Here is a 25,149-nt window from a genome sequence, read left to right on the forward strand (position 1 = left end):
TTGTTATTCCCTTGACTCTTAAATGATTTTATTTTTTTTTTTAATTAGACATCAACTATTTGTTAGATTAAATAACATGAGTTAACATGAGTTAACGAGTTCGTTAACCAAGGTCTTCTACGGTTCCGAATAGCATTATGATAATAATATTACACAAGTTAGATTTATTATTGTTTAAAAATTGTATTTACACATTACATCGCAATACTGCTACCTAATCTAAGCTTTGCTTATCACACTGATGAGAACATTTTTGATTTTTATTTCATATAAATGTAATAAGTGAGGTACAATAAAAATGTTTTGAGTACAATTTTGTATAATATTTAATTATTTAGGTACCTACATTAAGTCTCTAATAAACAAATTGATATAACGACAGTATATGAACCATAATATACAATATACTTAATTTATTTCGAATGAAACAACATTAGGCTACTTTATTTAACATGTTGAAGCTTTAACAAAAATATAAACACAAAATTATTATATACAATTTTCAAAATGTATATTATATTGGACTAAATTGGACATAAATTACATTTTTTAAGCATATATTTTAATAATATTTATTTATTCATTTATTTCAGCATAATTCAATAACACATTTACTTAAAATCAATTAAAATAATATGAGCTGATACTTATACCAATTGATTTATGCTATCCTATCTAGTAAGATACCTACAGACAATTATATATAATTAATTTCATAACTGTTTGATAAAATATAAATTTATATGATCTTTCAGCTAAACCTAAGACTAATATTTATCGAATACATAACAGATTAATGCCGAGTTAGATTTGATATAATAAACATTTAACGAATCCATAGTAAGCCAATGGTCTATTACGTCATTTTAGTGAATCATTTAATTAATCAATTTGTTTATGCAAGTCCGTAATAATACATAATATATTTAGGTATAACTACTTCTTAATTTAATATTATGTACCATTTAAAAAATAATTTAATAATTAATTTGCATTTAATAACTTTAAAATTTATTTCAATTTTCAATCGTAACTAATATTATGTTAATACATTTTTTTTTGACGATTTTTGGTAGATCGTTGTTTATTTAAATGATTTCATATTTTGTTTCAGATATTAAAATATTTCTCAATTTTGTTATAAGTACCTACAATACATTGTCATATGCCTGTTATATCACAGTGCCACTTCTTGATGTGTAATACGATTTTACCGAAAACATTTCTCAAGTAGTCTGATTCAAGGTCTGGAGATGTCTCATGTGATTATAAAATATTTTCCCAAAGACCTTTTTTCTTGTTTTAAGCTAATTGAATCTTAATGTATATATGATAATAATATCATATACTATTATCAGATTGACTGTTTAGGTATAGAAATACAATTTTTTTCCTAAATATTATGTACCATAAAATATATATAAAGATAATGTTAACTACTATACGATCTTTATTGATAAAAATATAAATTATTAAAACAGAAAAACAGAATAATATAGGTACTAAGGTACCTAAACCTGAGTGTGGAATCAATGAGCCCGAATAATATATATTGTATTATATTCTTTCCTATATATATTATACATATCTTTTTTAGTCGTAATTCATATACGCTAGAAAGGTTAGGTATAGTATAATATACTATACCTGTTATTATAATCTATTTAAAATAAATGATAAAGGTATTTGAAAATAGTTAATAGTATTTGGAATTCAAATAAAAGTAGGTAGGTATAAGTTATATTAGAAAAAATATATTATTAATATTACATAATATTAAATCTGTTACCTACCTAGTTTCAGCTAAATTATGGAATTCTCATAATATTTTATATTCTGCGTGATTAATATTTAATTAATAAATAATTATTTCAATAATTTTATTTTCATTTTTAAATGTCTGAATGTTCGTCGATCGACGTGTTTACAAACAATACAATTTACTGATATAAAATGTAGTTTGAATTTTAACTTTCCACAAACTTTAATTATTAAGTATCTTAAATCTGCATAAATTTCGTTATGTACCTGTAGCACATTTTTCAAAAAATATTTAATTTTTTCCGAAATATATAAACATATTTGTGAATTTTTTTTTTTTTTGTAAAAACATTATTACACTCTTTTTTTTTAATATTATTGTTTTACTATTGATAATATTAGAATACTGGTGATTCTTTTACGTAAATACTCATTACTTATTTTTATTGCTTAGAAAAGTATTAAGCTTTTTTGGAAATATTTTTTTAATACATATAATTTAAAATTTAAATAGTAATTTATTGTTAAACAAATTTGTAATTCTTAAAAGTGTTTAATGTATTTATGTATTTACCTTTTTGAATGACATACCTATACATAGTTTATTATAAATATTATAATTTAATATTACATTTATTATTATTATAATTCATTCATAATTTCGTATTTCAAAGCAGAATATTTTTTTAAAGAATTTCAATGCTTAATATTTACAAAAATTTAATTTTGAAAAAAAATAGTTGGTTTTTAATTTTTTTGAGATTCTAACATAAATAAATAATTATATAGAGAGTTATTTATAACTTATAATTATTTAAAGTAAATACATAATATGATCGCTATCATTCAATAAATTAACTAGGTAGCTTAAAAATTGATAACTATAGAAAAAGTAAAAATATCTTTTTTCCAAACATTTTTTTTTCAATAACTTTAAAAATATTTCTTAAAACGTTAAATACGTTTCGAGAAAATAAATGTTTACCTTTAAATATATCAAACTGTATATATATATATGTAATATGTAATTGTATACCAAATATTATGGAGTGTGGATTACGGTTTGGATCGGAATGATTGTCTCAAAAACTTAAAAAAAATCCACCAAAACCACCGTAAATGCTAATGAATCCACAAGTTTAGGTACTTACAAGTTATTGAGCATAATTTACTAATTTAAATTTAATAGTTTCACGCCCAACGTTGAGATTACGGTGAACGAATAGCACAGATTATAAATAGCGACTATATACCTATAATGTCCTATATATTATACGATTTAAATATATAATAACGATAAAATATTAAATTATTGCTGCAGCGCATATACACGGAATCTGATCAGCCACGGTGGAAAAGCAATGCATCACTCTTGTAGTTTAATTATGCAGATGTGATTAATATAATATAGTTTTGAAATGTATAAAATAAATATTATTACGAAACGTTCGCACACGAATCAAAAACTTGACGTAGTGTTTTTTTTTTTTCGAATCGTCTATTACTATGATATTATACCGTATATAGGTAAAAATATACAAATCTCGCGGAGGAGTCGAACGTTAATTCGCCGGTATATCGCTGGCCATATTATCAACCACAATGAGCTGCTCAGAAATATTATATTGCGGTACTATTATACTCTATTCATTATTATAATACTGCATATTATGCATACTGCAGGTTTAAAAATGATATACCGCGGTTATATTATTATAATGCGTTTATAGCGACGACCGATCGATCCCGGAGACGGCTAGCGAGTGAGATGCGTACGTATAGGCACACAAAAATATCGTATATATAGAATAATATATAACGATGATAAAAACATTACCTAGGTGTATGATACTATAATATTAAGTTATATTGTAATAATCGTAGCGATAATAATATTATACTATACACGCGCGGACGGCTGCTTCCACGGCGGCGGCGACGGTGCAACAGGTCGTGGGTGTAAGTGCTCGTCGTCGCGCGAGGTACGATCCGCGGTGACGATGCGACGACGGCGTAAGTATACGCACGCACAAGACGGACGCGACCTCGTGACGAGACGCCGCCGAACGTCTCCGCGGACGTCCTCCTCGTGAAAGTGCTTATGACGTCTGCGCCACGGGGGGATAGACCCCACTGCAGTGTGGGTGACGTGTTTCGCCCCCACGGGCCGCAAGCTTCGGACCTATAAATAATCGCGTGCTCCCGAAACGAACATTCACAGTCGACCCGCTCGCCGCACCAACAGGGACGCACACACCACTGCAGCGCTCGCCATCGTCGTCTACCGTATTTTTTTCGTTAAAAATAATATTCGTACGACGCGTCGTCGTGCGTTAAAGTCTACGAGTGTGATCGTACACTACAGTAATATCATAAAACAAAACATCGAAGTGTGAATCGTCTACGGATTAAATTTTTTTGTGCTATACACACCCGCGGTGTCCGCCGCAGATAATTCTATCCACCCGTCGTCGGTTAAAAGGTAAGAAGTCTGATAATATTATAATACTATATTAATTTATCACTGCATCGATAAAAGATAATATAATATATAGAGAGAGATACTCGTGCATCATAATTTATTGCAGTTCTTATTGTATAATTGTTCGTATACGATGCGATTCGTTCTAGCCATATTATTACATATTCGTCTCCGGCGGAAACGCTGTTAAATTAATATATTAACATTTTCTGTCTTAAGTTATATGCATTCATGATGTACTCTATATTGTATATTAAAGGTCCTATTCGTTTATACTCGTACACGGTGTATATATTATATTATATGGCGTTTGCCCAAGTGCACCATCCGAGGTGTAGCCATTGTTATAATATTGTATCATTATATTTTATTATGCACCTGTGTAATAAAATAATACTATAGTAGCCCTTTTGGTACCGAACAAACGTTCAGAAATATCGTATATCAGTTTATTATTATATACTTCTTAGTTTTTATATAGTTATTCGGTTGTACCATATATGTGATAACATATGATCTTATACTTTCAATACTTGAGCACCGTTTGCTTTTATTTAGGTATCCATTTTTTATTCAACTATTATCATTTCTATCGCAAAGTATTAAAATATTATTACATTGTAAAATATTTCATAATTTATTATAAATAAATTTAACAATTCATATTTTTATAAAAGCAACATTTCAATTAAGACGTAAGTTATCTTTTCAATATGATAAATTACAAAAAAAAATTGTGTTTTTAAAAAAATGTGATCAATTTAAAAACAATTAACCAATGCCTGATACATATATACTTAGTCAAACACTTATTAAAACGTAGACATTTTATGTCCGGTTTTGAGTTATATATCGAAGGACACAGCAACTTGATTATATCGCCTAACTATAATAGTAATGCGTACCAAAAACATTAAAACATTTTTTTTTTTTAAATCATTAATGCTTCATTTTAGTTTTGTTATCAAATACCTACAAAATAAAAATCACAATATAAAAAAGATTTTAAAAAGGCAATGGTCGTGGTCTGAGATGGCCGAAATGTAATTTCCATGATTTGGTATATAATATAGGAAACAATTCGTATAATTATGTTGCAGCCATTCGAATAACATTAAGTTATTTTTGTAAATAAAACTGAGAGAAAATAATATTATAATTTGATTTGAAGCATTCTTCTTCTACTAAAATACTATTAAAACGATTTTGATAGGTAATTTTTCAATTTAAATGAATTACCTACCGTTATGAAATGGGACGATAACCAATTGTAAGACAAGTAATTATTGATTAATGTCACGGTGTAGTATCGAATACAGTCCCATTTCGTTAATATCGACCATCACCACCAACATACACTGTCCGAGGAAACGACGTCGAGAGAGCGAAACTGAGAGGTTCGGCAGACCATCGAATGGCGTAGGTAAAGTGCGCAGGACCTATATAGAACGACAGACGGCCTAATAATGTTTTGTTATACATACAGCTAGTTTATCGACCGAAATTCGTTTTTAATTATTGGAACTCGGTAGGTAGATACACAAAATATGTTATACGCAATAATAATAATAATATGCTATTGTGCACATGTGGCAGGTCCATGTTCGTTCCCATTATAAAACATTGTAAATAATAATAAAACAAACGTCTAACGTCACATTATTATATATATATATGTATACGGGTGTATAATACTATTGTGCGGCCACCGGCGCTTACTCGTAAATCGTATAATTAACTGACATTAATCGGTTGCAAAATATCATCATCGCCGCGTTTTCAAACCGTTCGCTGGGTCGCATCCGAAATTGGAACGGTCGCATTTTTCGAGTGTGAGAAGAAATACACAGTGGCGTGTTATAATAATAACGGCGGCGAACAATCGTTCGGAAACGTGTGTTACGTGATTTGCGAGCAAAACGCTTCGCTCGAATTTAATGTATTTACATAGGTACATATTTCACAGTAACAATAACGTATATCTACCTATATGTTGTGTATAGGTTATGTAGAATGATTACGACACGACGACAAACGTCCGATTTGACCGATCTGGTTCGTCATTACTTCATCGAGATTCGAACGTTAATAATAATGAGTTGACTAAGAAGCCGCAACTATATGTAGTTCCACTCGGGCGAGATTCCAACTTTACGTTTATTAGTTTAAAATACTGACCATTCCACCCACAGCGGGTTAACGGGTTCTCTTTTTATTTACGGATTGCCCGAGAGTACCTATTTGACATTTTTGCATATTTTTGAAAAAAATATCACGAGTAAATCGCATACACACCTACAGTGTAGTGTACCAAACGGAAACACCACCGGTCTATCACATTCATAAAATATTATAGTCTCGTTATTACTATCATCACTTATTGGCGTTCAAGTTCACCCCGTCGTTTACATAATGATATAATATGTAATAGATCGTTACGACGCGCTATCGATTTACGGGCGTTTATTTCACTTTTTCACCGTTCAAGCCACATCCCGCAGTACGTGACACAAACAATATAACGATCGAGCACAACATTATCTATAATATTATAATACTATGCTGTGACTTAATAATAATATGAACTCCTCGACCCCATTGGATCGATATAATAATGACGTGCGCTATTATATATTATTATAAAGTTGCAGCTCGCATGGGTCGTAAAGTAAGTACCTATAGGTACGAGTAAACAAAAAAAAAAACACATTAGTCGCACTACAGATGAGTCGCCGACCGCACTACAGACTCCAAAAACAATGAATTTGATACGCTGCGGCGTGCGTAAGCCATTCAATTCGGTTGTATTATTACGGTCGTTTCATTTGACCGAAGGTGAGCAAAAAATTCAAAACGGAACGGCCGCCGCCGCCGGATTTTCCTAGTCCGACAACGATCTCGTAGACCTTACACGGTCATACGCGCATACTCTTGAACTTTGCTCGCAAATTTTACACCGGAATGACCGCCGCCGCCGCTGCCGCCCCATCGCCTTCGCTCTATGCCCGCACCGGTGACTAAATCGAACACTGTAATTATCGTGTTATATAGGGACGTTGACCACCAGACCGGAGGGCGACGATTATTAAATATTTATACCTAATTTAACCATGTTAGGTGCCTACTCATATATATATATATACATACACATACACGTATTACCGTGCGCATTTCGATTTGACACAGAGCGGTCGGAACTGATGACCCGAAGGACGTGTCGACGGGCATTATTATAAACTATTAGTTGTTTTGCGCCGGACATTTCGTTCATTGGGCGATTTCGATCCAGACAATCATTAAATGGGGAATATGTGTATAGGTACCTATAATTATTGTTGTTGCACCATTAACACATGAAATCCGCACGAAATCAGCCGCAAACAATAATAATATAATATACCTACCTAACGCTGTCAAATCCGTTGCCCTGCAGTTGTTGTATAACATAATATTAATATTATTTACTGTGCCTAACCATATCGTAATGTTATTTTAAAACTGTTGTTTTATGTTTTCAGGTGGTGGTGTGCCAATCATCATGAATTCGTCTTTCTTGCGGTTGCTGTGTAAGTAAATTCAATGGTAACACGAGCGATCTATTATTATGATTAATCGACCATGTGATCGAAGCTCTTCTATATAGCCACAACTATAGTTGTATATATGTATATAATGTAGCTGCATCAGATAATATGCGTGCGGGATTTGTGTGTATTAAATCGATAGCATCACGAATTCTATTGGTTTCTTCCAATTACATATTGTATCGAAGCATACTATAAATTGCTGCTCGATGTTTTTTTTTTTTCGTGAAATTTCGACAGTGCAAATCGTAATTGCGTTCGTGATATTAGATTAGCTGTCGGATGCACGTCGAACACAAGTTATGTTTATAATAACATTTTACGATAAGATCCCGTGGCAATAATAATAGACGATAGTGTGCCAATTCGTTTGCAGACGATTTTCGCAATGAAATGCCGTAATTGGTATTAAACGACCTAGAGGGGTTATCGTAGATTCCCATCCCGAATACGTGTCGTACCGACTTCGTGGGATAAATGTCATTTGGGAATGAAATTTATTCTTTTCCCTGTTACAGCGGCGATTTATGAACTTTCAAAAATCGTTTCACAACCGACAATGGGAATCTTTTTAAAAAAAAAAAATAATAATAATAATAAATAAAATAAAATTTAAATATATCACAACTCTTCTCTCCGGCGAAGACGGTACACATATCGACTGTTATATTTCACCCAGGTTTTCAAAAGAAAACACGACGGTGACTGCAGTGTGCAAACAGAGCTCGTGCATGAAGTCGTGACCGTGCGAGATGATGAACGAGACGACTGATCCGTCTCGTCAGCTGGCGGCTCCGTTGCTCAATTTGTCCGAATCCGGCAAACCAAAACGGCCGAGGCTTGCAAAACGGTCTTAACAGACGTGTTTTCCGTGCAATTACAATATTTGTTCATTTCGTTCGCCTTATTGTTAAAACCACACAACAATAAAATAATATTGTATCGTCCGAGTAAATTAATTGTTCCACATGACGAGTTACGCCGTCAAACTATAAGGAAGTCACAGCCTGGTGGTCAACAAGGCGTTAGCTCAGGAAAAGAAGATTGTATCGCGATCATCGTGATGATATAATTTTATTGAAGAAATGTAGACGAGCGCGTAATATTCCGTTTAAATAGTTTATAAAATTAATTTTACAACCAAACTAGGCGTGACAGCAATGCATAGAGTACAATAATAATAGTAAACAGCTATTTCGCAGTGTTGGTCGATAGTGTGAAAAATAAACTGTTACTAAATTGTTTAACAATATTAATAAACTCGAATATTCTATATTTTTATTTTAAAAAATAGCTAACTTGAAAGTCAATGAAATAATAATTTTAAGTGCGTTTTTCAGTGATATTTCCATTTGATGCTTTCGCAGTTCTATGATTTATGTGGGTTTAATATTATACTAGGTACATTAATCAGTTATAAGATTATTATTATCGGACATTAATTTTTAATGATACGTACAAGGAAAAACAATTAAGTTTAAAAATTGTTTTGATTAAGCCCATACTGTATTAATTTTAATCGAAGACATAAAAAATAACTTTGACTAGGTAATATAAGAATTACAAATTCAAGAATAATTAAATTTATTTAAAACATGCCTGTTCGTATGTGAAAGATGTTGAATCCAAATAATAAAAATTACACACATTAAATTGCTTTTTAATTGTTAGGAAATATTAGTATTTCAGTACATGTACTTCTGTTAAAAAACTCTGGAAACGTATTTAAAATATAAAGAGAATGCTGGTGACTTAATTACAAGTGGGTAAATGGTGCTGTAGGTTTATATATAAAATAATATCTTGCAAGTAGTTAATATTTACAACACGCTAATAAAGTTTATTGCATAATTGTTGGTATTTTCGTGAGAAAATTCTTAAAAATATGTACTATGTAGGGAATGAGGTCACGTATTAAACAGGTAATGCTCGATTTTCACAAATTAGAATTGGTGAAGTCAGTCGTTAAATATAACAATAGATTCTAAAATTTAAGTGACATAATGTTTAAAACAACCATAAACCTCGACAGGGTTAAACTCTTTGATCAGTTATCTAATTAAATTAAATACTCTAGGTATTTTATTCCTTTGTAATTCACAAACTTGCGTGAATAATTATTTGTATGTTATTTGATTAAATACCTAAACGTTATTGATTATTCGTATAATGATTATTTTTTAATATGTTTCAGGCACCCTCTTTGCACTATCCCATTATGCATTGGTAAGTGTTTTACATATATTTGACATATTATAAAAAATTATCATTCTTTAGTATATTTTATATATTTATTTTAGGCTCAAAGTGGTTATAATTACAACAAACCATCAAATCCCCTGAACGGCCCAACTACAGCAATACCCGGCACTAGCTATCCTACTTCATTCCCTACAACGGTTTCGTCATACCCAACTCAGGCTGACCAATTTGGTTCTACTGGAGCTACTGGTACGCCCAGTTTTACTGGTGGGTATGGTGGCCAAACAGCCTATCCAACATCTGCACCTCAAGATTTCACTACTGCTAACTTCCCTAGTTCAACTGCACAACGACCTGGAAACTTCCCTACTGGTTCAGGTTCATCGCCTGGATATGGCTCATCTGGTGATGGTTCTTCTGGACCAAACACAAGACCAAGCTATGGTCCAAGTGGACAAGAAAGCTTAGGAGCCCCTCAAAGTGGTAATGGATATGGTGTTGGTTCAGGATCTAGTTTTGGATCTGGAAGTTCAAAACCAAGCGGATTTGGTGGAAGTTCAGGAACACCAAGTTCAACTGGTTTTGGAAGTGGAAATGCACCGGGTAGTTATGGAAGTGGAAACAATGTAGGAACTACTGGATTTGGAAGTGGGAGTGCCCCAGGTAGTTATGGAAGTGGAAACAATGTAGGAACTACTGGATTTGGAAGTGGGAGTGCCCCGGGTAGTTATGGAAGTGGAAACAATGTAGGAACTACTGGATTTGGAAGTGGAAATGCTCCTGGTAGTTATGGAAGTGGAAATAATGCAGGAACTACTGGATTTGGAAGTGGAAATGCCCCAGGTAGTTATGGAAGTGGAAACAATGTAGGAACTACTGGATTTGGAAGCGGAAATGCTCCTGGTTATGGTGGTAGTGGTGGTTCTGTACCAGGAACAGGTTTTGGAAGCAACCAGGGATCAAGCGGTTTTGGTATAGGTAGTGCACCTGGTAAATATAACAGTGAAAAATAAATAATAAATTGTTTTCTATTTACACGGTGCAATTTATTTTTAGGCAATTATGGAAGTAATAATGTTGGAACACAAGGACCAAATAGTTTTGGCAATGGTGTTGGTGGTGGATCCAGGCCAAGTTATGGAGGCGCCGGAATTGGTGGACCTAGCAGTGTAGGCGGTGGAAATGCTGGTGTACAAGGGCCTAGCAGTTTCTTTGGTGGAAACGGTGGTAGCCAAGGACCTAGCAGTGTTGGAGGTGGAAATGCTGGTGTACAAGGACCTAGCAGTTTCTTTGGTGGAAACGGTGGTAGCCAAGGACCTAGCAGTGTTGGAGGTGGAAATGCTGGTGTACAAGGACCTAGTAGTTTCTTTGGTGGAAATGGTGGTAGTCAAGGACCTGCTAGTTTTGGAAACGGCTTTGGATCTGGAAACTCGCCTACTGGAAATAATGATGATGGTTCTTACGAAGGTGGTGACTTTTCTGCTATACCCGGAGAACCAGGTACTGACTACCCAATACTATCAGAAATACCAAATACTTCATTTACTTGTAACCAGAGATTACCAGGATACTACGCTGATACCGAAACCAGATGTCAAGTATTCCATATATGTTCTAATGATATTAAATACGATTTCTTGTGCCCTAATGGAACAATATTCCACCAACAACACTTTGTATGTGTCTGGTGGAACCAGTTTGATTGTTCAACTGCTGAAAGTCTATATGGCTTGAACGCTAATATTTATGACTACTCAAAAGTAGGTTCTCCAGGACAATCAGGCCCACAAGGTCCTATCGCTAACTTCCCTGGACAAGTTGGTCCTAATGGACCAATTGGTAATTACCCCGGTTTATCTGGACCACAAGGGCCAATTGCTAACTTCCCAATAATTTCTGGTCCACAAGGCCCAGTTGCAAACTACCCAGGACAATCAGGATCACAAGGACCAACAGCCAATTATCCAGGCCAAATTGGTCCCCAGGGTCCAACAGCCAACTACCCGGGACAGTCTGGTCCTCAAGGTCCAACCGCCAACTACCCAGGACAATCAGGACCACAAGGACCAACAGCCAATTATCCAGGCCAAACTGGTCCCCAGGGTCCAACAGCCAACTACCCGGGACAGTCTGGTCCTCAAGGTCCAACCGCCAACTACCCAGGACAATCCGGACCACAAGGACCAACAGCCAATTATCCAGGCCAAACTGGTCCTCAGGGTCCAACAGCCAACTACCCGGGACAGTCTGGTCCTCAAGGTCCAACCGCCAACTACCCAGGACAATCAGGACCACAAGGACCAACCGCCAATTATCCAGGCCAAACTGGTCTTCAGGGTCCAACAGCCAACTACCCGGGACAGTCTGGTCCTCAAGGTCCAACCGCTAACTACCCAGGACAATCAGGACCACAAGGCCCAACCGCCAACTACCCGGGACAGTCTGGTCCTCAAGGCCCAGCCGCCAACTACCCAGGACAGTCAGGTTCTCAAAGGCCAACTGCCAACTATCCAGGTCAATCTGGTCTCCAAGGCCCAACAGCTAACTACCCAGGGCAGTCTGGTTCTCAAAGTCCATCTGCCAACTACCCAGGACAATATGGTCCACAAGGTCCATCAGCCAGCTATCCAGGCCAATCAGGTATCAAAGGTCCATCTGCCAACTATCCAGGTCAATCGGGTCCCCAGGGTCCATCTGCCAACTACCCAGGACAGTCTGGTTCTCAAGGTCCGTCAGCCAACTACCCAGGACAAATAGGATCACAAGGCCCAACAGCAAATTATCCATCACAGACAGGTGCACTATTCCCGAGTCAACGTCCAAGTAGCTACCCAGGTGCACAAGCTACACCATCATACCCATCTACAGGTGTGAACAATAACGGTCGACCAAGTTCTCAAGGTCCATTTGGAAGTTCAGGCACAACACCTTACCCCAGTCAAGGAAGTACTGTGGGATCATATGGTCCAAGCTCAACTTTATCAGGTGCATCACCAACTTCTGCCTCATACCCAGGATCAACTTTATCTGATGCGCAGTTTGTTAACTCTTACAATAAACCACCCGTACCAGACAGGGAATATTTGCCACCGTATAAAAAATGATGACCTAAGCTCAAAATTGCCATAATTTAGTTTTACTATCAAATTTATTACCTAGTGTTAGGTTTTTTATAATATTTTTATAAATAATATTAATCACAATAGCTTATTTTGCTTATTTAAAGTCAACTATATTATAAACAATAATCTAAATACTATATAGATGAGTATTATATAAAATCTCGCTTCACCATATTTTCGTATGATATTATGTATATACAATATAAGCTATATCATATTTTTGCAAATGTTGTTAAATTATGCATCAAACATATTAAAATAACATACTCGTAAATTACTACTTGTAAGGAATGCGTTTTACAATTGCTTTATTCATATGTTTATATTGAACACAAATCTTAATCTTTTTGCATTTTTATACTTTTATACTATATTTTAAGTAATCTATTAATCATGTATCGAAAACTGTGTTACCATTACTATAAGCAATGTAAACAACATTATGAAATAGAATTGATTTTTAGTTTGCAAACAAATGTTTTAATTATGAAATGAACCTTACAAAACCGTTATAATACCTACCTACCTATGTCCTATGTGCAATAAGGTAACACACAACTATAGTTCAATAATAATTTAATATAAAATATAGAATTATATTCTTTGGCAACAAAGTATAATACGTATAAAGATTTGAGTTCCTTAAAAAAATATCATAACAATTAGCCATATACCTATTTTTATTATTAAAAACAAAAATAATTACCATAGATAGCTGTTATAAAAACAAATACCACGTCCCGCAACAGATAGGACAACCACTGAGACTCGATATATTGATCAATACTCAATTAACAGAAATATCATCAATTGCATAAAAGAAACAAAACTATACAATTCTATTTAGTTTAATCAAATTTATAAAGCCAATTAGATATGTACATATTATTTCCGTAATTCCGTAAACTATAGTGCCCTCAGTTACCTATATGTCATAGTCTTATATATCAACAAGAAATATAATTATTTGTATGGTTACAAACGCAGAGACAAGAGGGTTATTGTGAGACAATTTATTGTCTTCGCTTAAATGTGGTGGCGGGTTTTAAGTACCTTATTGTGGGTCCTAAGAAAGTATTGGGTATTTAATTATTTTGTATTTATATACATACAATATACCATAATTAAAGTTTAGATTATAATGTAGATATTATCTACTAGATAATAATTATTATTAATTTACTAACAGCTATAAAACAATTATATCAATAGAAATAAATTAATAATACCTAATATTATACTTGTTATCAAGTCTCACTGTTAGATCTAGGAATAATATAAGAAGTCTATAATAAAAAGATAAACTTTGCTTTTAAATACGTCCAGAAAACAGTCACATGATTTAAGGATTGCGCTACATGTTGTGCATGTCTTACATGTTTTTCTTAAGTTTTTTGGAAAATATAAACAATATATTTGGCTATAAATCATTATACATTGTATAGCTTTTAAAATGTTATGTATTCATATGTACTATATGTGTATATAATTATTTACTTTGTTAACATTTTATTATGAAGTATTATGTAAATAGTTCAATTAAACAATCCGTTATCATACTATTTCCAAAACACTAAAATGTAAAATGTAATTAATGGCTTTTAAAAATAAAAAAAAATTATAAATTTATGCTGGAGAGTGACGGGCAGTTTATTTTGAAATCGAACAAAATAATTAAATACATTTAAATAATATTCATCGGTATTATTAAAAATGCATAAAAGTGAATTTGCTGTGTCACTTTAATTTTTGAATGGTGGATGACCAAAAACAAACAACTGTAGAGACGCAATAACGTATCCATTATACAACCAGATAGCTTATTAAGTTTCATATCATACAAAAATAACACGAACTTTGAGCTAACGATTTTAACGCTGGTACATACAATAGTCAAATGTAACAATTTGGAACTTGGAGCACAATGTCTTGCCAGTGGTTCAAAAACATACTCTAAAAGCTTATATTTAATACAATAATAATAATTTGAGCAAAACACAACTGCAATAATTATTATAACCTATATAAAAATATGTGCAGATATGTACCTAATATTTTTCTCTCTATCTAAATATATTACAATATTAGTTTGGTGTAACGAAAAAATATAGCTTACATTATAGTGAAGACGAGGATAATGTACCTACTAGGTATATGATTGTATTATTTTAAGTAAATATACTAATTAAAAGTTTTAAAGTTCAATAAATAAATCGCAGAAACTTGAAACACGTCTGATATTGTCTTTAAGTTTAAACTCAAACAGACAAAAGAAAAGTCATTTTCTGCCCATAATTACATTTAAAAAATATTTAGATTGGTTGGTTAATAATACCGCCTAGTACAGTCGTACCGATTACTGTTATAATAATATATTATACGATTTGGTTTTGGGAAAAATGTGTTCAACCTATAGTCTATACAGTATTGTTACTTATAGAAAAATAAATTACAAATAGGCTATTAGGGGCAGATTTGAGGGGGGGCGACGTGGCGACTACCCCCCCTCTAGGGATATTCTTACTTGAATTATAGCGCCGTATGATACAATGAATATGAAATTCATAAGTCATAACTTAATAAATGATACAAAAAAGGTATTTTTTTTGAATATAATATTATCAATTATATTGTTTTTTGATTATCAATACAAATTTTCGAATTTAAATAACAAGATAATGCTCAAAACAAATTTGAAATTGGTTATAACCATAGATATGAAAATAATATTTTCTTGGTTATAACCACAATTGCTGTAAGCAATTGGTTACGGTTTATAGTTTTAGATTATAGATAGAATGACAGATAAAATCATTTTACCGCTAAGCAGTGCTACAGCGTGCTGCACCGCCGTATAAATCTGTTATCACATTTTTATAAAATAAATTAAATATTTTGTTCACTGTGATTGTGGTAAATAACTCAATTTTAATATTGAGTGCTCAATACTTTATTTTTATTGTTGCATTTCACATTTTTAAATTGTCACCACATAAAAAGAGAACTTTACCTGTGAAATATAATTTTTGTTTTCGATATCGGAACTACAGAAAGAGTTATTGAAGTTTGAAAAAAAAATAAAAAATAATGGATTTTGAAATAATAAGAACTTTTTTTCGTATAAGTCATATCAAAAAAAATATTGATATTTCACATACCTATTATGTTTTGAACTATATTTTCTATCAATTTGGAGTCTTTACTTTTATTACAGCCTGAGTGGTTCTATCCCGCGCAGAACAGTTTTTTCTGTGTTGTATACATATTTTGTAAGACGGAGACACCACATGCGGGTGTAGCGTCCTCTTAATATTTGAGTTTATTATAAAATATTTTTGTTTAAACTGCCTCATTTATAATTTAAAACAGATTTTTAAAATTAATGTATATTTTAAAATGTTTATTGTGTATTTTACCAATTTTACTTCCTATAACAGTATAACTTTCCTGCCTAGCTGATAACCATATTATGCTTTCCTGCTTTTGGTATTTTGCTTATTGCTTTGTTTATTAGATTAAAAACGTGGATGAGGTTACGCAAGGGTGAGGAAAGATTAACTGGCTTAGCTTTACTCAAAACTCATAGGGCATTGATTTTTTTTTTATATATAACAGATGTCTATTGACTAATATGTATATATTGAAATTCTATGATACAATTCGCCCCCTCCTTAAATGAGCTTCAGATCCGTTACTGTAGGCTATAGAAATAGAAATACATAATAAAATATCGTTACTTAGTTACATATTATGCTGACAGACCTTCTCCATTCAAAATCGTTTTTCGTGTGCAACTTCATTTAATTCAAATTTAGCACATCTACTATGGTGATCTACTCATTTACGATTTACAAGGTGGGTATCTCCACGTCTCGACACCTACTATATGTCTGTATAGAGTAAAGTGACTTACCTGGTTTTTATATTTACCTGTAAACAGACATATTGACATATTATTATCATTCTGCGGGACCAATATGTTTAATCTTTCGTAAATTGTAGAATAGAGAACGACACTGTCGCAATAAGGTATCTAAGATCATAGGTATAAATGTTTTTTATATCACCATATCGATTATACAATCTAGTAAGTACTTTAGTGACTATATTATAATTATTATAGTAGTTATGGTTGTATTGTTTTGCTATACCGTAGCAGCCAGTATAGGTACTTAAAAAAATTAATGTTTAATATAATTTTTTTTGTTAAATATTTCATAGTTTTTAATATTTATTTTAGCGATAACAATAATTTAAAATATAAATATTGCCATAGTTATATGATTATCTTATATTTTTATTACATAAAAATATACCTCCTTATAATTGTATTATAATAATTAATAAATAATTACTAACAAGTAATAACACGGATAAGTTAATTCCCGAATATATGTAATGATAATTCAGTAAAATTCCCTTTGATTTAACCATAATAATATACGGCTTTTAAAAGTTTTATCTAAATAAAAATTACATTATGCTACGAAAAAGGTACACAACCAATACATTATTTTACGGCATTGCAAAATCCTAAGTATATCCTATATATAGGTGATATTGTACAATGTATATATTATATTGGATTTAAATAACATATAATACTAATTATTAATTAATAATTAAATAACTTTAATTTATTACAAATTTAAAAAAAAAACTCTATGTTATAGTTACATATTTATTAGTTTATAGAGTAGGTACCAAGTGAAAGTTTATACTTGTTTAGTGACATTTTAACTTGTCATTTTGTGTAACGTTTTCTGCGAAATGAAACTGCAGTTCCATAAGTTTGATACAAAGTCAAAAATAACAAAATATATCAGTTTTATTTATATATAATAGTAATTTTCTGTAGCTTATAATGATATTTATATGGGTAAACAGTATAAATATTCCCGCCAAGATTCATAATGGTTTTGTAAGGGAAAAACCCAAAAGTAATAAACGATAATGTTTAATGAAAAAATTGATTCAATCTGCAGAACTATGTACGAATGTATTGAAATATAATACAATTTATACAACAAAATGTATATTTTATAATTAATTTTGAGATTTTTATTTAAAGAAAAATATAACACGTCGATTATTATGAATGTCAACAATTCAAACGGAGATTTATTCTCTTGAGAAATCAGCCATAAAACAGGTGATGATTTCGTCTTAATTACTAGGTACCTAAGTATAGTTTAATATAATTAATTTATATTAAACTATACTATAATTATAGAAAAAATTTTGTTTGTTTGTTTTGTTATACCTTATACTTACTATATTTTGTTTTATTAAATTGTAAGTATAATAAACCATAAAAATATTAAAAAATAAACTTCCTTAAAACGTAATTGCTATAGATTTTTGCTAATTTAAAATTAGGCCATCGATGTTATTCTTATGATTTTGAGCGGAGCGATGAATGTATTGATTTTACGATGATGTGTGTGTGTGTTTTTTTTTGTCGTCTCTTTGGCCCGTAATAACACCTGTAACAGTAAAAATATTTAAATTTTCAACTTCGACATTTTTTCTGGAAGGATTCTAATTTATACTTTGGTTGGCAAAAAGTAAAAAGAAAATTCCCAGTAATTTTTTCACAATTGAGAAAAACTGGATTTTTTATGCAAAACCAGCAGTTTTTGACAAAATCGATTTTCTTATTTTTTGTTATTCAAAAATGAATAACTGCATATTTGAAATTTTTATTAAATGTTAATATAAAAATTTCATACACATAATATTATGAATTCAAAAATATTTTTGAGATATTTTTAGACATTTTTTTTTTTTTTTATAAACCTCTATAGAAATTTGAAATGATTTATTTGAATAAAACCTTATAAAAATAATAATTGAGCATAAATCCACAATAATTTTGTATAAGAGTCTGTAGTTATACAATTTGACGGAATTCGTCAACATCACGAACATTAGAAAATTATTTTGTTGTAAAAATATACCTATAAAATGTTCAATTTTTACATCGAAGACATGAAAATGTAATGCACAATTTCTAATAAGTATAGTTCATACAGAATTCAAAATATCTAAAATATATATGGATACTATGCACAATTTTTTTTTGTGGAAAGAAGATAGAAATTCGAATTTTGAAGAAATTATATATTTAAATGAAATATAAAATGTTTATTATTATGTTGTAATTCAAAAATATTATTCGTAAGGACTTGAGTATTTTAAATGTATAAGTTTTTTATAATATACACAATGACATTTTCAAAATAGATTAATTGGCTTAATTTTAAGATATTATTGCTAATATATATACGACAAATCTAGTCACACAATTTTATGGTAGTCGGTAAGGTATCGAAGTATCGATGTCCATTTAGAAATCAATAACAATAATAAATGACTTAAATACCTATGTATTGTATAATTTAATGACCTCATGTTTTTGGGAAAAATTAACTTAATCTGGAGTAGAACCCTAGAACTAATAGTAAAATAAATTACTTAAATATAAATATATCATAAAACATAGGTACTTATTAATATTATAAGCTGACGAAACCTCTTCGATCAGAATCGTTTTTGGTGTGCAATGATTTATCATTGAATTCAAATTTAACACATAGGTACACAATAGTGACTTAATCCAGGGTGGTCCAACTTCTATTATAGTTTACGGGCCAATTTACACTTTCATAAATATATTGGAAAGTGGGGGCTGCTAAATGAAAAAAAAAAAAATTCTCACCACAAGAATTCGGATTCAATGTGGATGCCTATACAAGCACAATACGTATCGAGCTGAATTTAATCATGGTGTTGGACGTTACACGTTGCACGTGATATACCTACGTCTTATAGAGATTTTTAGTTTTTTTCCGAAAAAAAGTTTTTTTTTTAAATATAAGTCTTCTAGGGGGGGGGGGGGCAACTACTTGACAACTGCTGTACAGCAGAACAGTTGTCCACTTAATCTCCTAATGAATCAAATATAATATATTAGCTAATAAGTATAATAAATTATGTATCATTTTAGATACTGAGTGAAGCGATTTTTTGAGTTGTTTGTTTGTTTGTATTTTTTTTTTTTTTTTGTGGTGTCTGTCATCACCAAATGGGGAAGTAAAAATTTTTTGAATTTCTATTTCAACATATTTTGTGGTAGAAAAGTGTATTTAATTGGTACTTTAAGAAATCAAACAAAAAAATTACCAATAACTTTCAAAATTGTCGGGAAAACCAAAAAAAAAATTAAGGAAAAACGGGAATTTTTACGCAAACCAATTTTTGACAAAATCGATTCAAAGTTAGAATTTTAACAGAATTCGTCAAAATCACTAAAATTTGCAAATTATTTCAACTTAAAAATGTATAAAAATGTATACCTAAGGTTTTAAAATTAAATACAAGATTCCCGATATTTCTACATTTAACAACAAAAAAAAAAATTGACCGGAAAGTTAAATAAATTTTTTTTGAGCATTTGAATTTTGACAATGGATTTTCACCCGTAAATTAACAAACTCTGATAGAACGATTTTCTTACTTTGTTCTGATTCAAAAAGTATTAGGTATAGGTATGTACTTGAAATGTTCACCAAATATTTAATTTTTCATTTTCTATACATGATATAATTTAAAAAATATTATGACTCGTTTCAAACTATTATTATTTATTATAGACATTTTAAAATGTCATTTTTTTTAGTTTTTATTTCTATTAATGTCAAAAAATTTTTTCATTGAGTCGAAATGCTTCAAAATTTAATACATCGTTCATGGTAAGTTTTTATAATAGCAGACAGCAGTTGAGTAATATTAAAGATCCAAAAGCATGATTTTTTTTGTACGTATTTAAAGTTGAAATGTTGACAAAATTAATCAAAATCTTGAAAATTTGAAAATTATTTTGTTGTTAAAAATGTTAAATTTTTATAGCTAAGAATTGAAATTTAAAACAAGATTTCTCATGAGTATTTCATACTGTAACCAAAAGATCTAAAATTATATATACGCAGTTTTTTTAAATAGATATTTTAATTCATAGGTATATGGATGAAATTCAATTTTTAAACGTAGAATAATAATTTTAGTTATTTTGTTGTAATTTAAAAATATTATTTGTGGGTTATGGAAACTTTTAAAGTATATTATTATATTTTATGGACACAATTATATTTTCAAGTGCTATATTATATTCATGGACAAAAACAATTCAAACTACTGTATTGCTAATAGTAAAATAAATGTCTTTAATAGCAATAATATCATATAATATCCTTAGCAATGCGTATAGGCTAACAGGCCCTCTTTGCTCAGAATCGTTGTAAATTTGATATCATTGATTTCAAATTAACACATCCACTACGGTGACCTTCTCAAAAACTACTATACAGCAAAGTGACTTCCCTTGTATTTTTTTTATATCAATATGATCATAGGTATTAAATATTTTAATATAAATATAATATGGATATAAATAATAAGGTAATAAATTATGAATACGGGAATAGGTTACCAGTTTATGCTAAATGACAATTGACAATCAATTTTTACTAAGTATACACAATAATTTTATGTTTTATTTACAATATTATGCAATTTACATAATACATATAATGTGATAACATTATTACATGGCATGTAATGTAACTCAACTCATAATATGAGTAAATTAAAAATATTATAAAAGTATCATCATTTAATTCATACGAGCTAGTTAATAATTATAATAATATGCGTGTAACGTATATATTTCACACGTACACACGCATTTACATTGTTTAAGAATAAATGAAAAAGGTAGGTAAGCCGTTTTTAACTGATAGATTAAAATAATTATGATATTCTCTCAATCAATCTATGATACATTTTTTAGATTAATAATCGATGTTGGTTAAAACTTGAAAGACGGTAAGTATAGTAATTAAGTACTTATAATGATTATCGGTAGGTATGCAAAATAAGATTTAAACTTAATGTAAAATAATATAAGGTGCAAAAGATAAATAGAGAAATACATTTTAACTTTTAAGCATAAATACCAAAAATACAATATGACATACACCTACGTACGTTGTACAATATTAATTGTATGCAATTGTTGGATACTACAATTAAAATTGAACCTTAACAGAAATCTACTTTTGATATATGAGCAAATTATATAATAATATATAATATATATATATATATATATATATATATGTATACAACACGAATATAAGTCTTAGGTAAGCCTAAAACAGTAACACACCGATTCGCCGAGGACTAGAGTCAATTTACATTATGCGTATATTGTCGAGACATTTACAATTAATAATATTCTGTACTAGGCGATGGCAACTTACTTCTAAACGCTAAATAGACATGATATTGTACCTAGGTATAGCGACCGTTATGAAAGTTGACTGTTAAAAATTACTGCAACTATTATATAAATGTTGAATATTGAAAAATATATGAAAGATATTATTATTTTTCATCACAGGGGTAAGATGCGTTCTGATTTTCGTTGTATATAATCTCATAGTATTAGCTATACACTCGTCCAGTATGAAATGTAGAAATATATTATTAGAATATTATCTTTAAATTTATTACGATGACAATTGTTATCATTATAAAAGGTAGTCAATAAACCTACTCGGGATCGCGCACTATGTAAACAAGAGAGTTGAAAGTTGGAAACCAAAATTTGGCAGTAATCTCCGACTAATTTTATTGTTACAATAATTGTTGAACTATTAAAAAATTATATAGCTATAGTTGGCCATGATTGAAATTGAGCATTTCAAGTAGTAAAGAATAATCTGATCTGGGGATACAATTTTGATGCATTATTAATTGTGTATGAATATTGTAAAATGTAATTGTTTTGTCCGATTATTACGGTTTATCGGCTTTGATCATTTTTTTTCATAATCCCGAACCGATTACAAAAATATAAAATACTTATATTAAAATTATAATGACGATTCGTAAATAATTTGATTTTCACACGGTTATGACACAGGCAGAATGGAAATACCGTCGACGGATAACCGTCCGACTACGACCATTTGGATGCGATCGAGTATAGAGACTTGAGGAGTTCAACTGCTCGGGCGTCAGAATCATCACTCAGCCCCGGACCCACGTCGTTAGCTCCCTGCCAAGTATTCGAGGTCATTGGAGTGGTGGAAACGGGAGTTGACCTACTCCTGTGCACAACTCTTCTCCTAGCCCCTTTTCTAGATTTCTTATACTGTCCGTCCTGTACCGGCGAACCATCTTCCTGTATTCTCTGACCGAATGGAATTTCTGATGGGGACGACGGCAAGAAAGTAGTTGTCGGTGATGACGATGAGACGTCAAACGCTTGATCAGTACTCCTATTCTCCAGTAATGCTTCGATTAAATTGTTTCTAGTCTGCTCTGGGCTATTCTCTTTGTTCGAGTCATTGACTAACAGTAAAACCAATCTGTAAAATAAAATAAACGTTTGAATAATAAAAAAACCACTATGATAACAAAAATAATAATTTTTCTTTTGATCACCAGCTTTATACAAACATTATGACATAATGTAAGGATATATTGTATATTGTTATTTTGCACAAAACACGCAATAAAGAATCAAGTGTCATGAATTTATGAATTAATTAAGATTAACTCAATCAACGTGACAATTATTTTATAGCAATGAGAAAATCGCCAATTTCCATATTATTTTGTATTACGTATTTAAAAAATATATTCATGAAATTATTAATTGATTTAGAAAATATAAACTGATATAGGTAAATCATTCTAAAACATATTATATATTTATATGTATAAATGATTGTTTAAATTTAAATATAATTTATAGTTAAACCTATTATATTACCAATAAATATTTCATATTTGACAAGTGTCAATTGTAAATAATTATAAATTTGTGGGAGTTATCACATATTTGTCGTAATAATATTATTTATTTATTTACTAAAAACTATTTATATATGTAATATGTAATATTATATTATACAATATAGTACATATTATACTTATATTATTTTCATACATAGATGTGTACCTAGTTTAATTTTTCATACAATCATTATTTTACCATTGTTTGTAAATTTGTATTATTAATAAATTATGCAATTATACCTAAAAAAAATATTATCACGGTATTTACATAAATTATTTTCAAACTTTTAATACGAGTATATTAAAACTAAACCAAATCTACAATTTATATAAATGGCAGTCTTGTAAAAAATACTTTTTATAATCTTTTCAAGTACATATACGGATACTTATTTTGAAAAGTAAGCATTTGAATACTCAGCAAAAAAAGTATTTAAGCACAAATACAAATACATTAAAAAAGGAATTATAGATACTTTCAAATTTGTTGAACCAATTTTCATGTTTTAAATCAATTTTATAGAGCATATATTTTACACATTAAATACTCTGCTGTTTTATTTTTCGAAGTATTTTATTTTCATTTGAGTATAAATCCCAGTAAAAAATAATGTTATATTGTATATATTCTCAATTTGAATTTAATCTTACGTGGTCGAAATTAAAATAGAAAATATATAAACTAAAAAGAATTAGTAAAGTAAGTATTTGAAAATTGGTAGTTACTTGATTTTTAGTACAAATACTTTGAGATTTTTGAAATACGTATTTGAGTACCTACTTTTAAAATTTTTGAATAATTTTACTCAAGTACTTTACAACACTAAATTAAACAGGTGCTTCATTTTATTCTTAACTTAAAAATATTGTTCAGTGAAAATTTTGTTAATTTGATGTAGGTATTGTATGGGTTTATTATATTATTTATAATTAATATTCAAAAGTTATCTTAATTATTATTAGACAAACACTTATAATAACTATACAACAAATGAATAATTTCAAATGTTATGTTGAATTCTTGGCACATCGGTTAAGGGGATTTGTGGCGGTGATTTCCTGTCTTTGTCTAACACACGCGCAACATAAGAATTTAGACGTGATTTTTGTCCAACGAACCTCATTGATA

At 30.4% G+C, this 25,149-nt stretch overlaps 2 protein-coding genes across 2 annotated transcripts in view; one reads left to right on the forward strand and one right to left on the reverse strand.

The window, feature by feature from the left end:
* Window positions 1–3,964: 3,964 nt before the first annotated feature.
* LOC100168286 (collagen alpha-1(III) chain) lies at window positions 3,965–13,627 on the forward strand. Its single transcript, XM_001942950.4, has 5 exons — window positions 3,965–4,243; window positions 7,762–7,809; window positions 10,022–10,053; window positions 10,128–11,019; window positions 11,086–13,627. Exons 2-5 carry the CDS (start codon window positions 7,782–7,784, stop codon window positions 13,131–13,133), a joined length of 3,000 nt encoding a protein of 999 aa, XP_001942985.1. The 5' UTR covers window positions 3,965–4,243; window positions 7,762–7,781; the 3' UTR covers window positions 13,134–13,627.
* Window positions 13,628–21,686: 8,059 nt separating this feature from the next.
* Window positions 21,687–25,149, reverse strand: part of LOC100159478 (filamentous growth regulator 23) — a 59,004-nt gene continuing 55,541 nt past the window's right edge. The window contains exon 7 of the mRNA XM_001942901.5: window positions 21,687–23,587. Coding sequence (XP_001942936.2) covers window positions 23,176–23,587 — 412 coding nt within the window. The 3' untranslated portion in view covers window positions 21,687–23,175. The remainder of the gene's footprint in view (window positions 23,588–25,149) is intronic.

The sequence above is a fragment of the Acyrthosiphon pisum genome, chromosome A2 (genome assembly GCF_005508785.2).
Source record: "Acyrthosiphon pisum isolate AL4f chromosome A2, pea_aphid_22Mar2018_4r6ur, whole genome shotgun sequence".
Lineage (NCBI taxonomy): Eukaryota > Metazoa > Arthropoda > Insecta > Hemiptera > Aphididae > Acyrthosiphon > Acyrthosiphon pisum.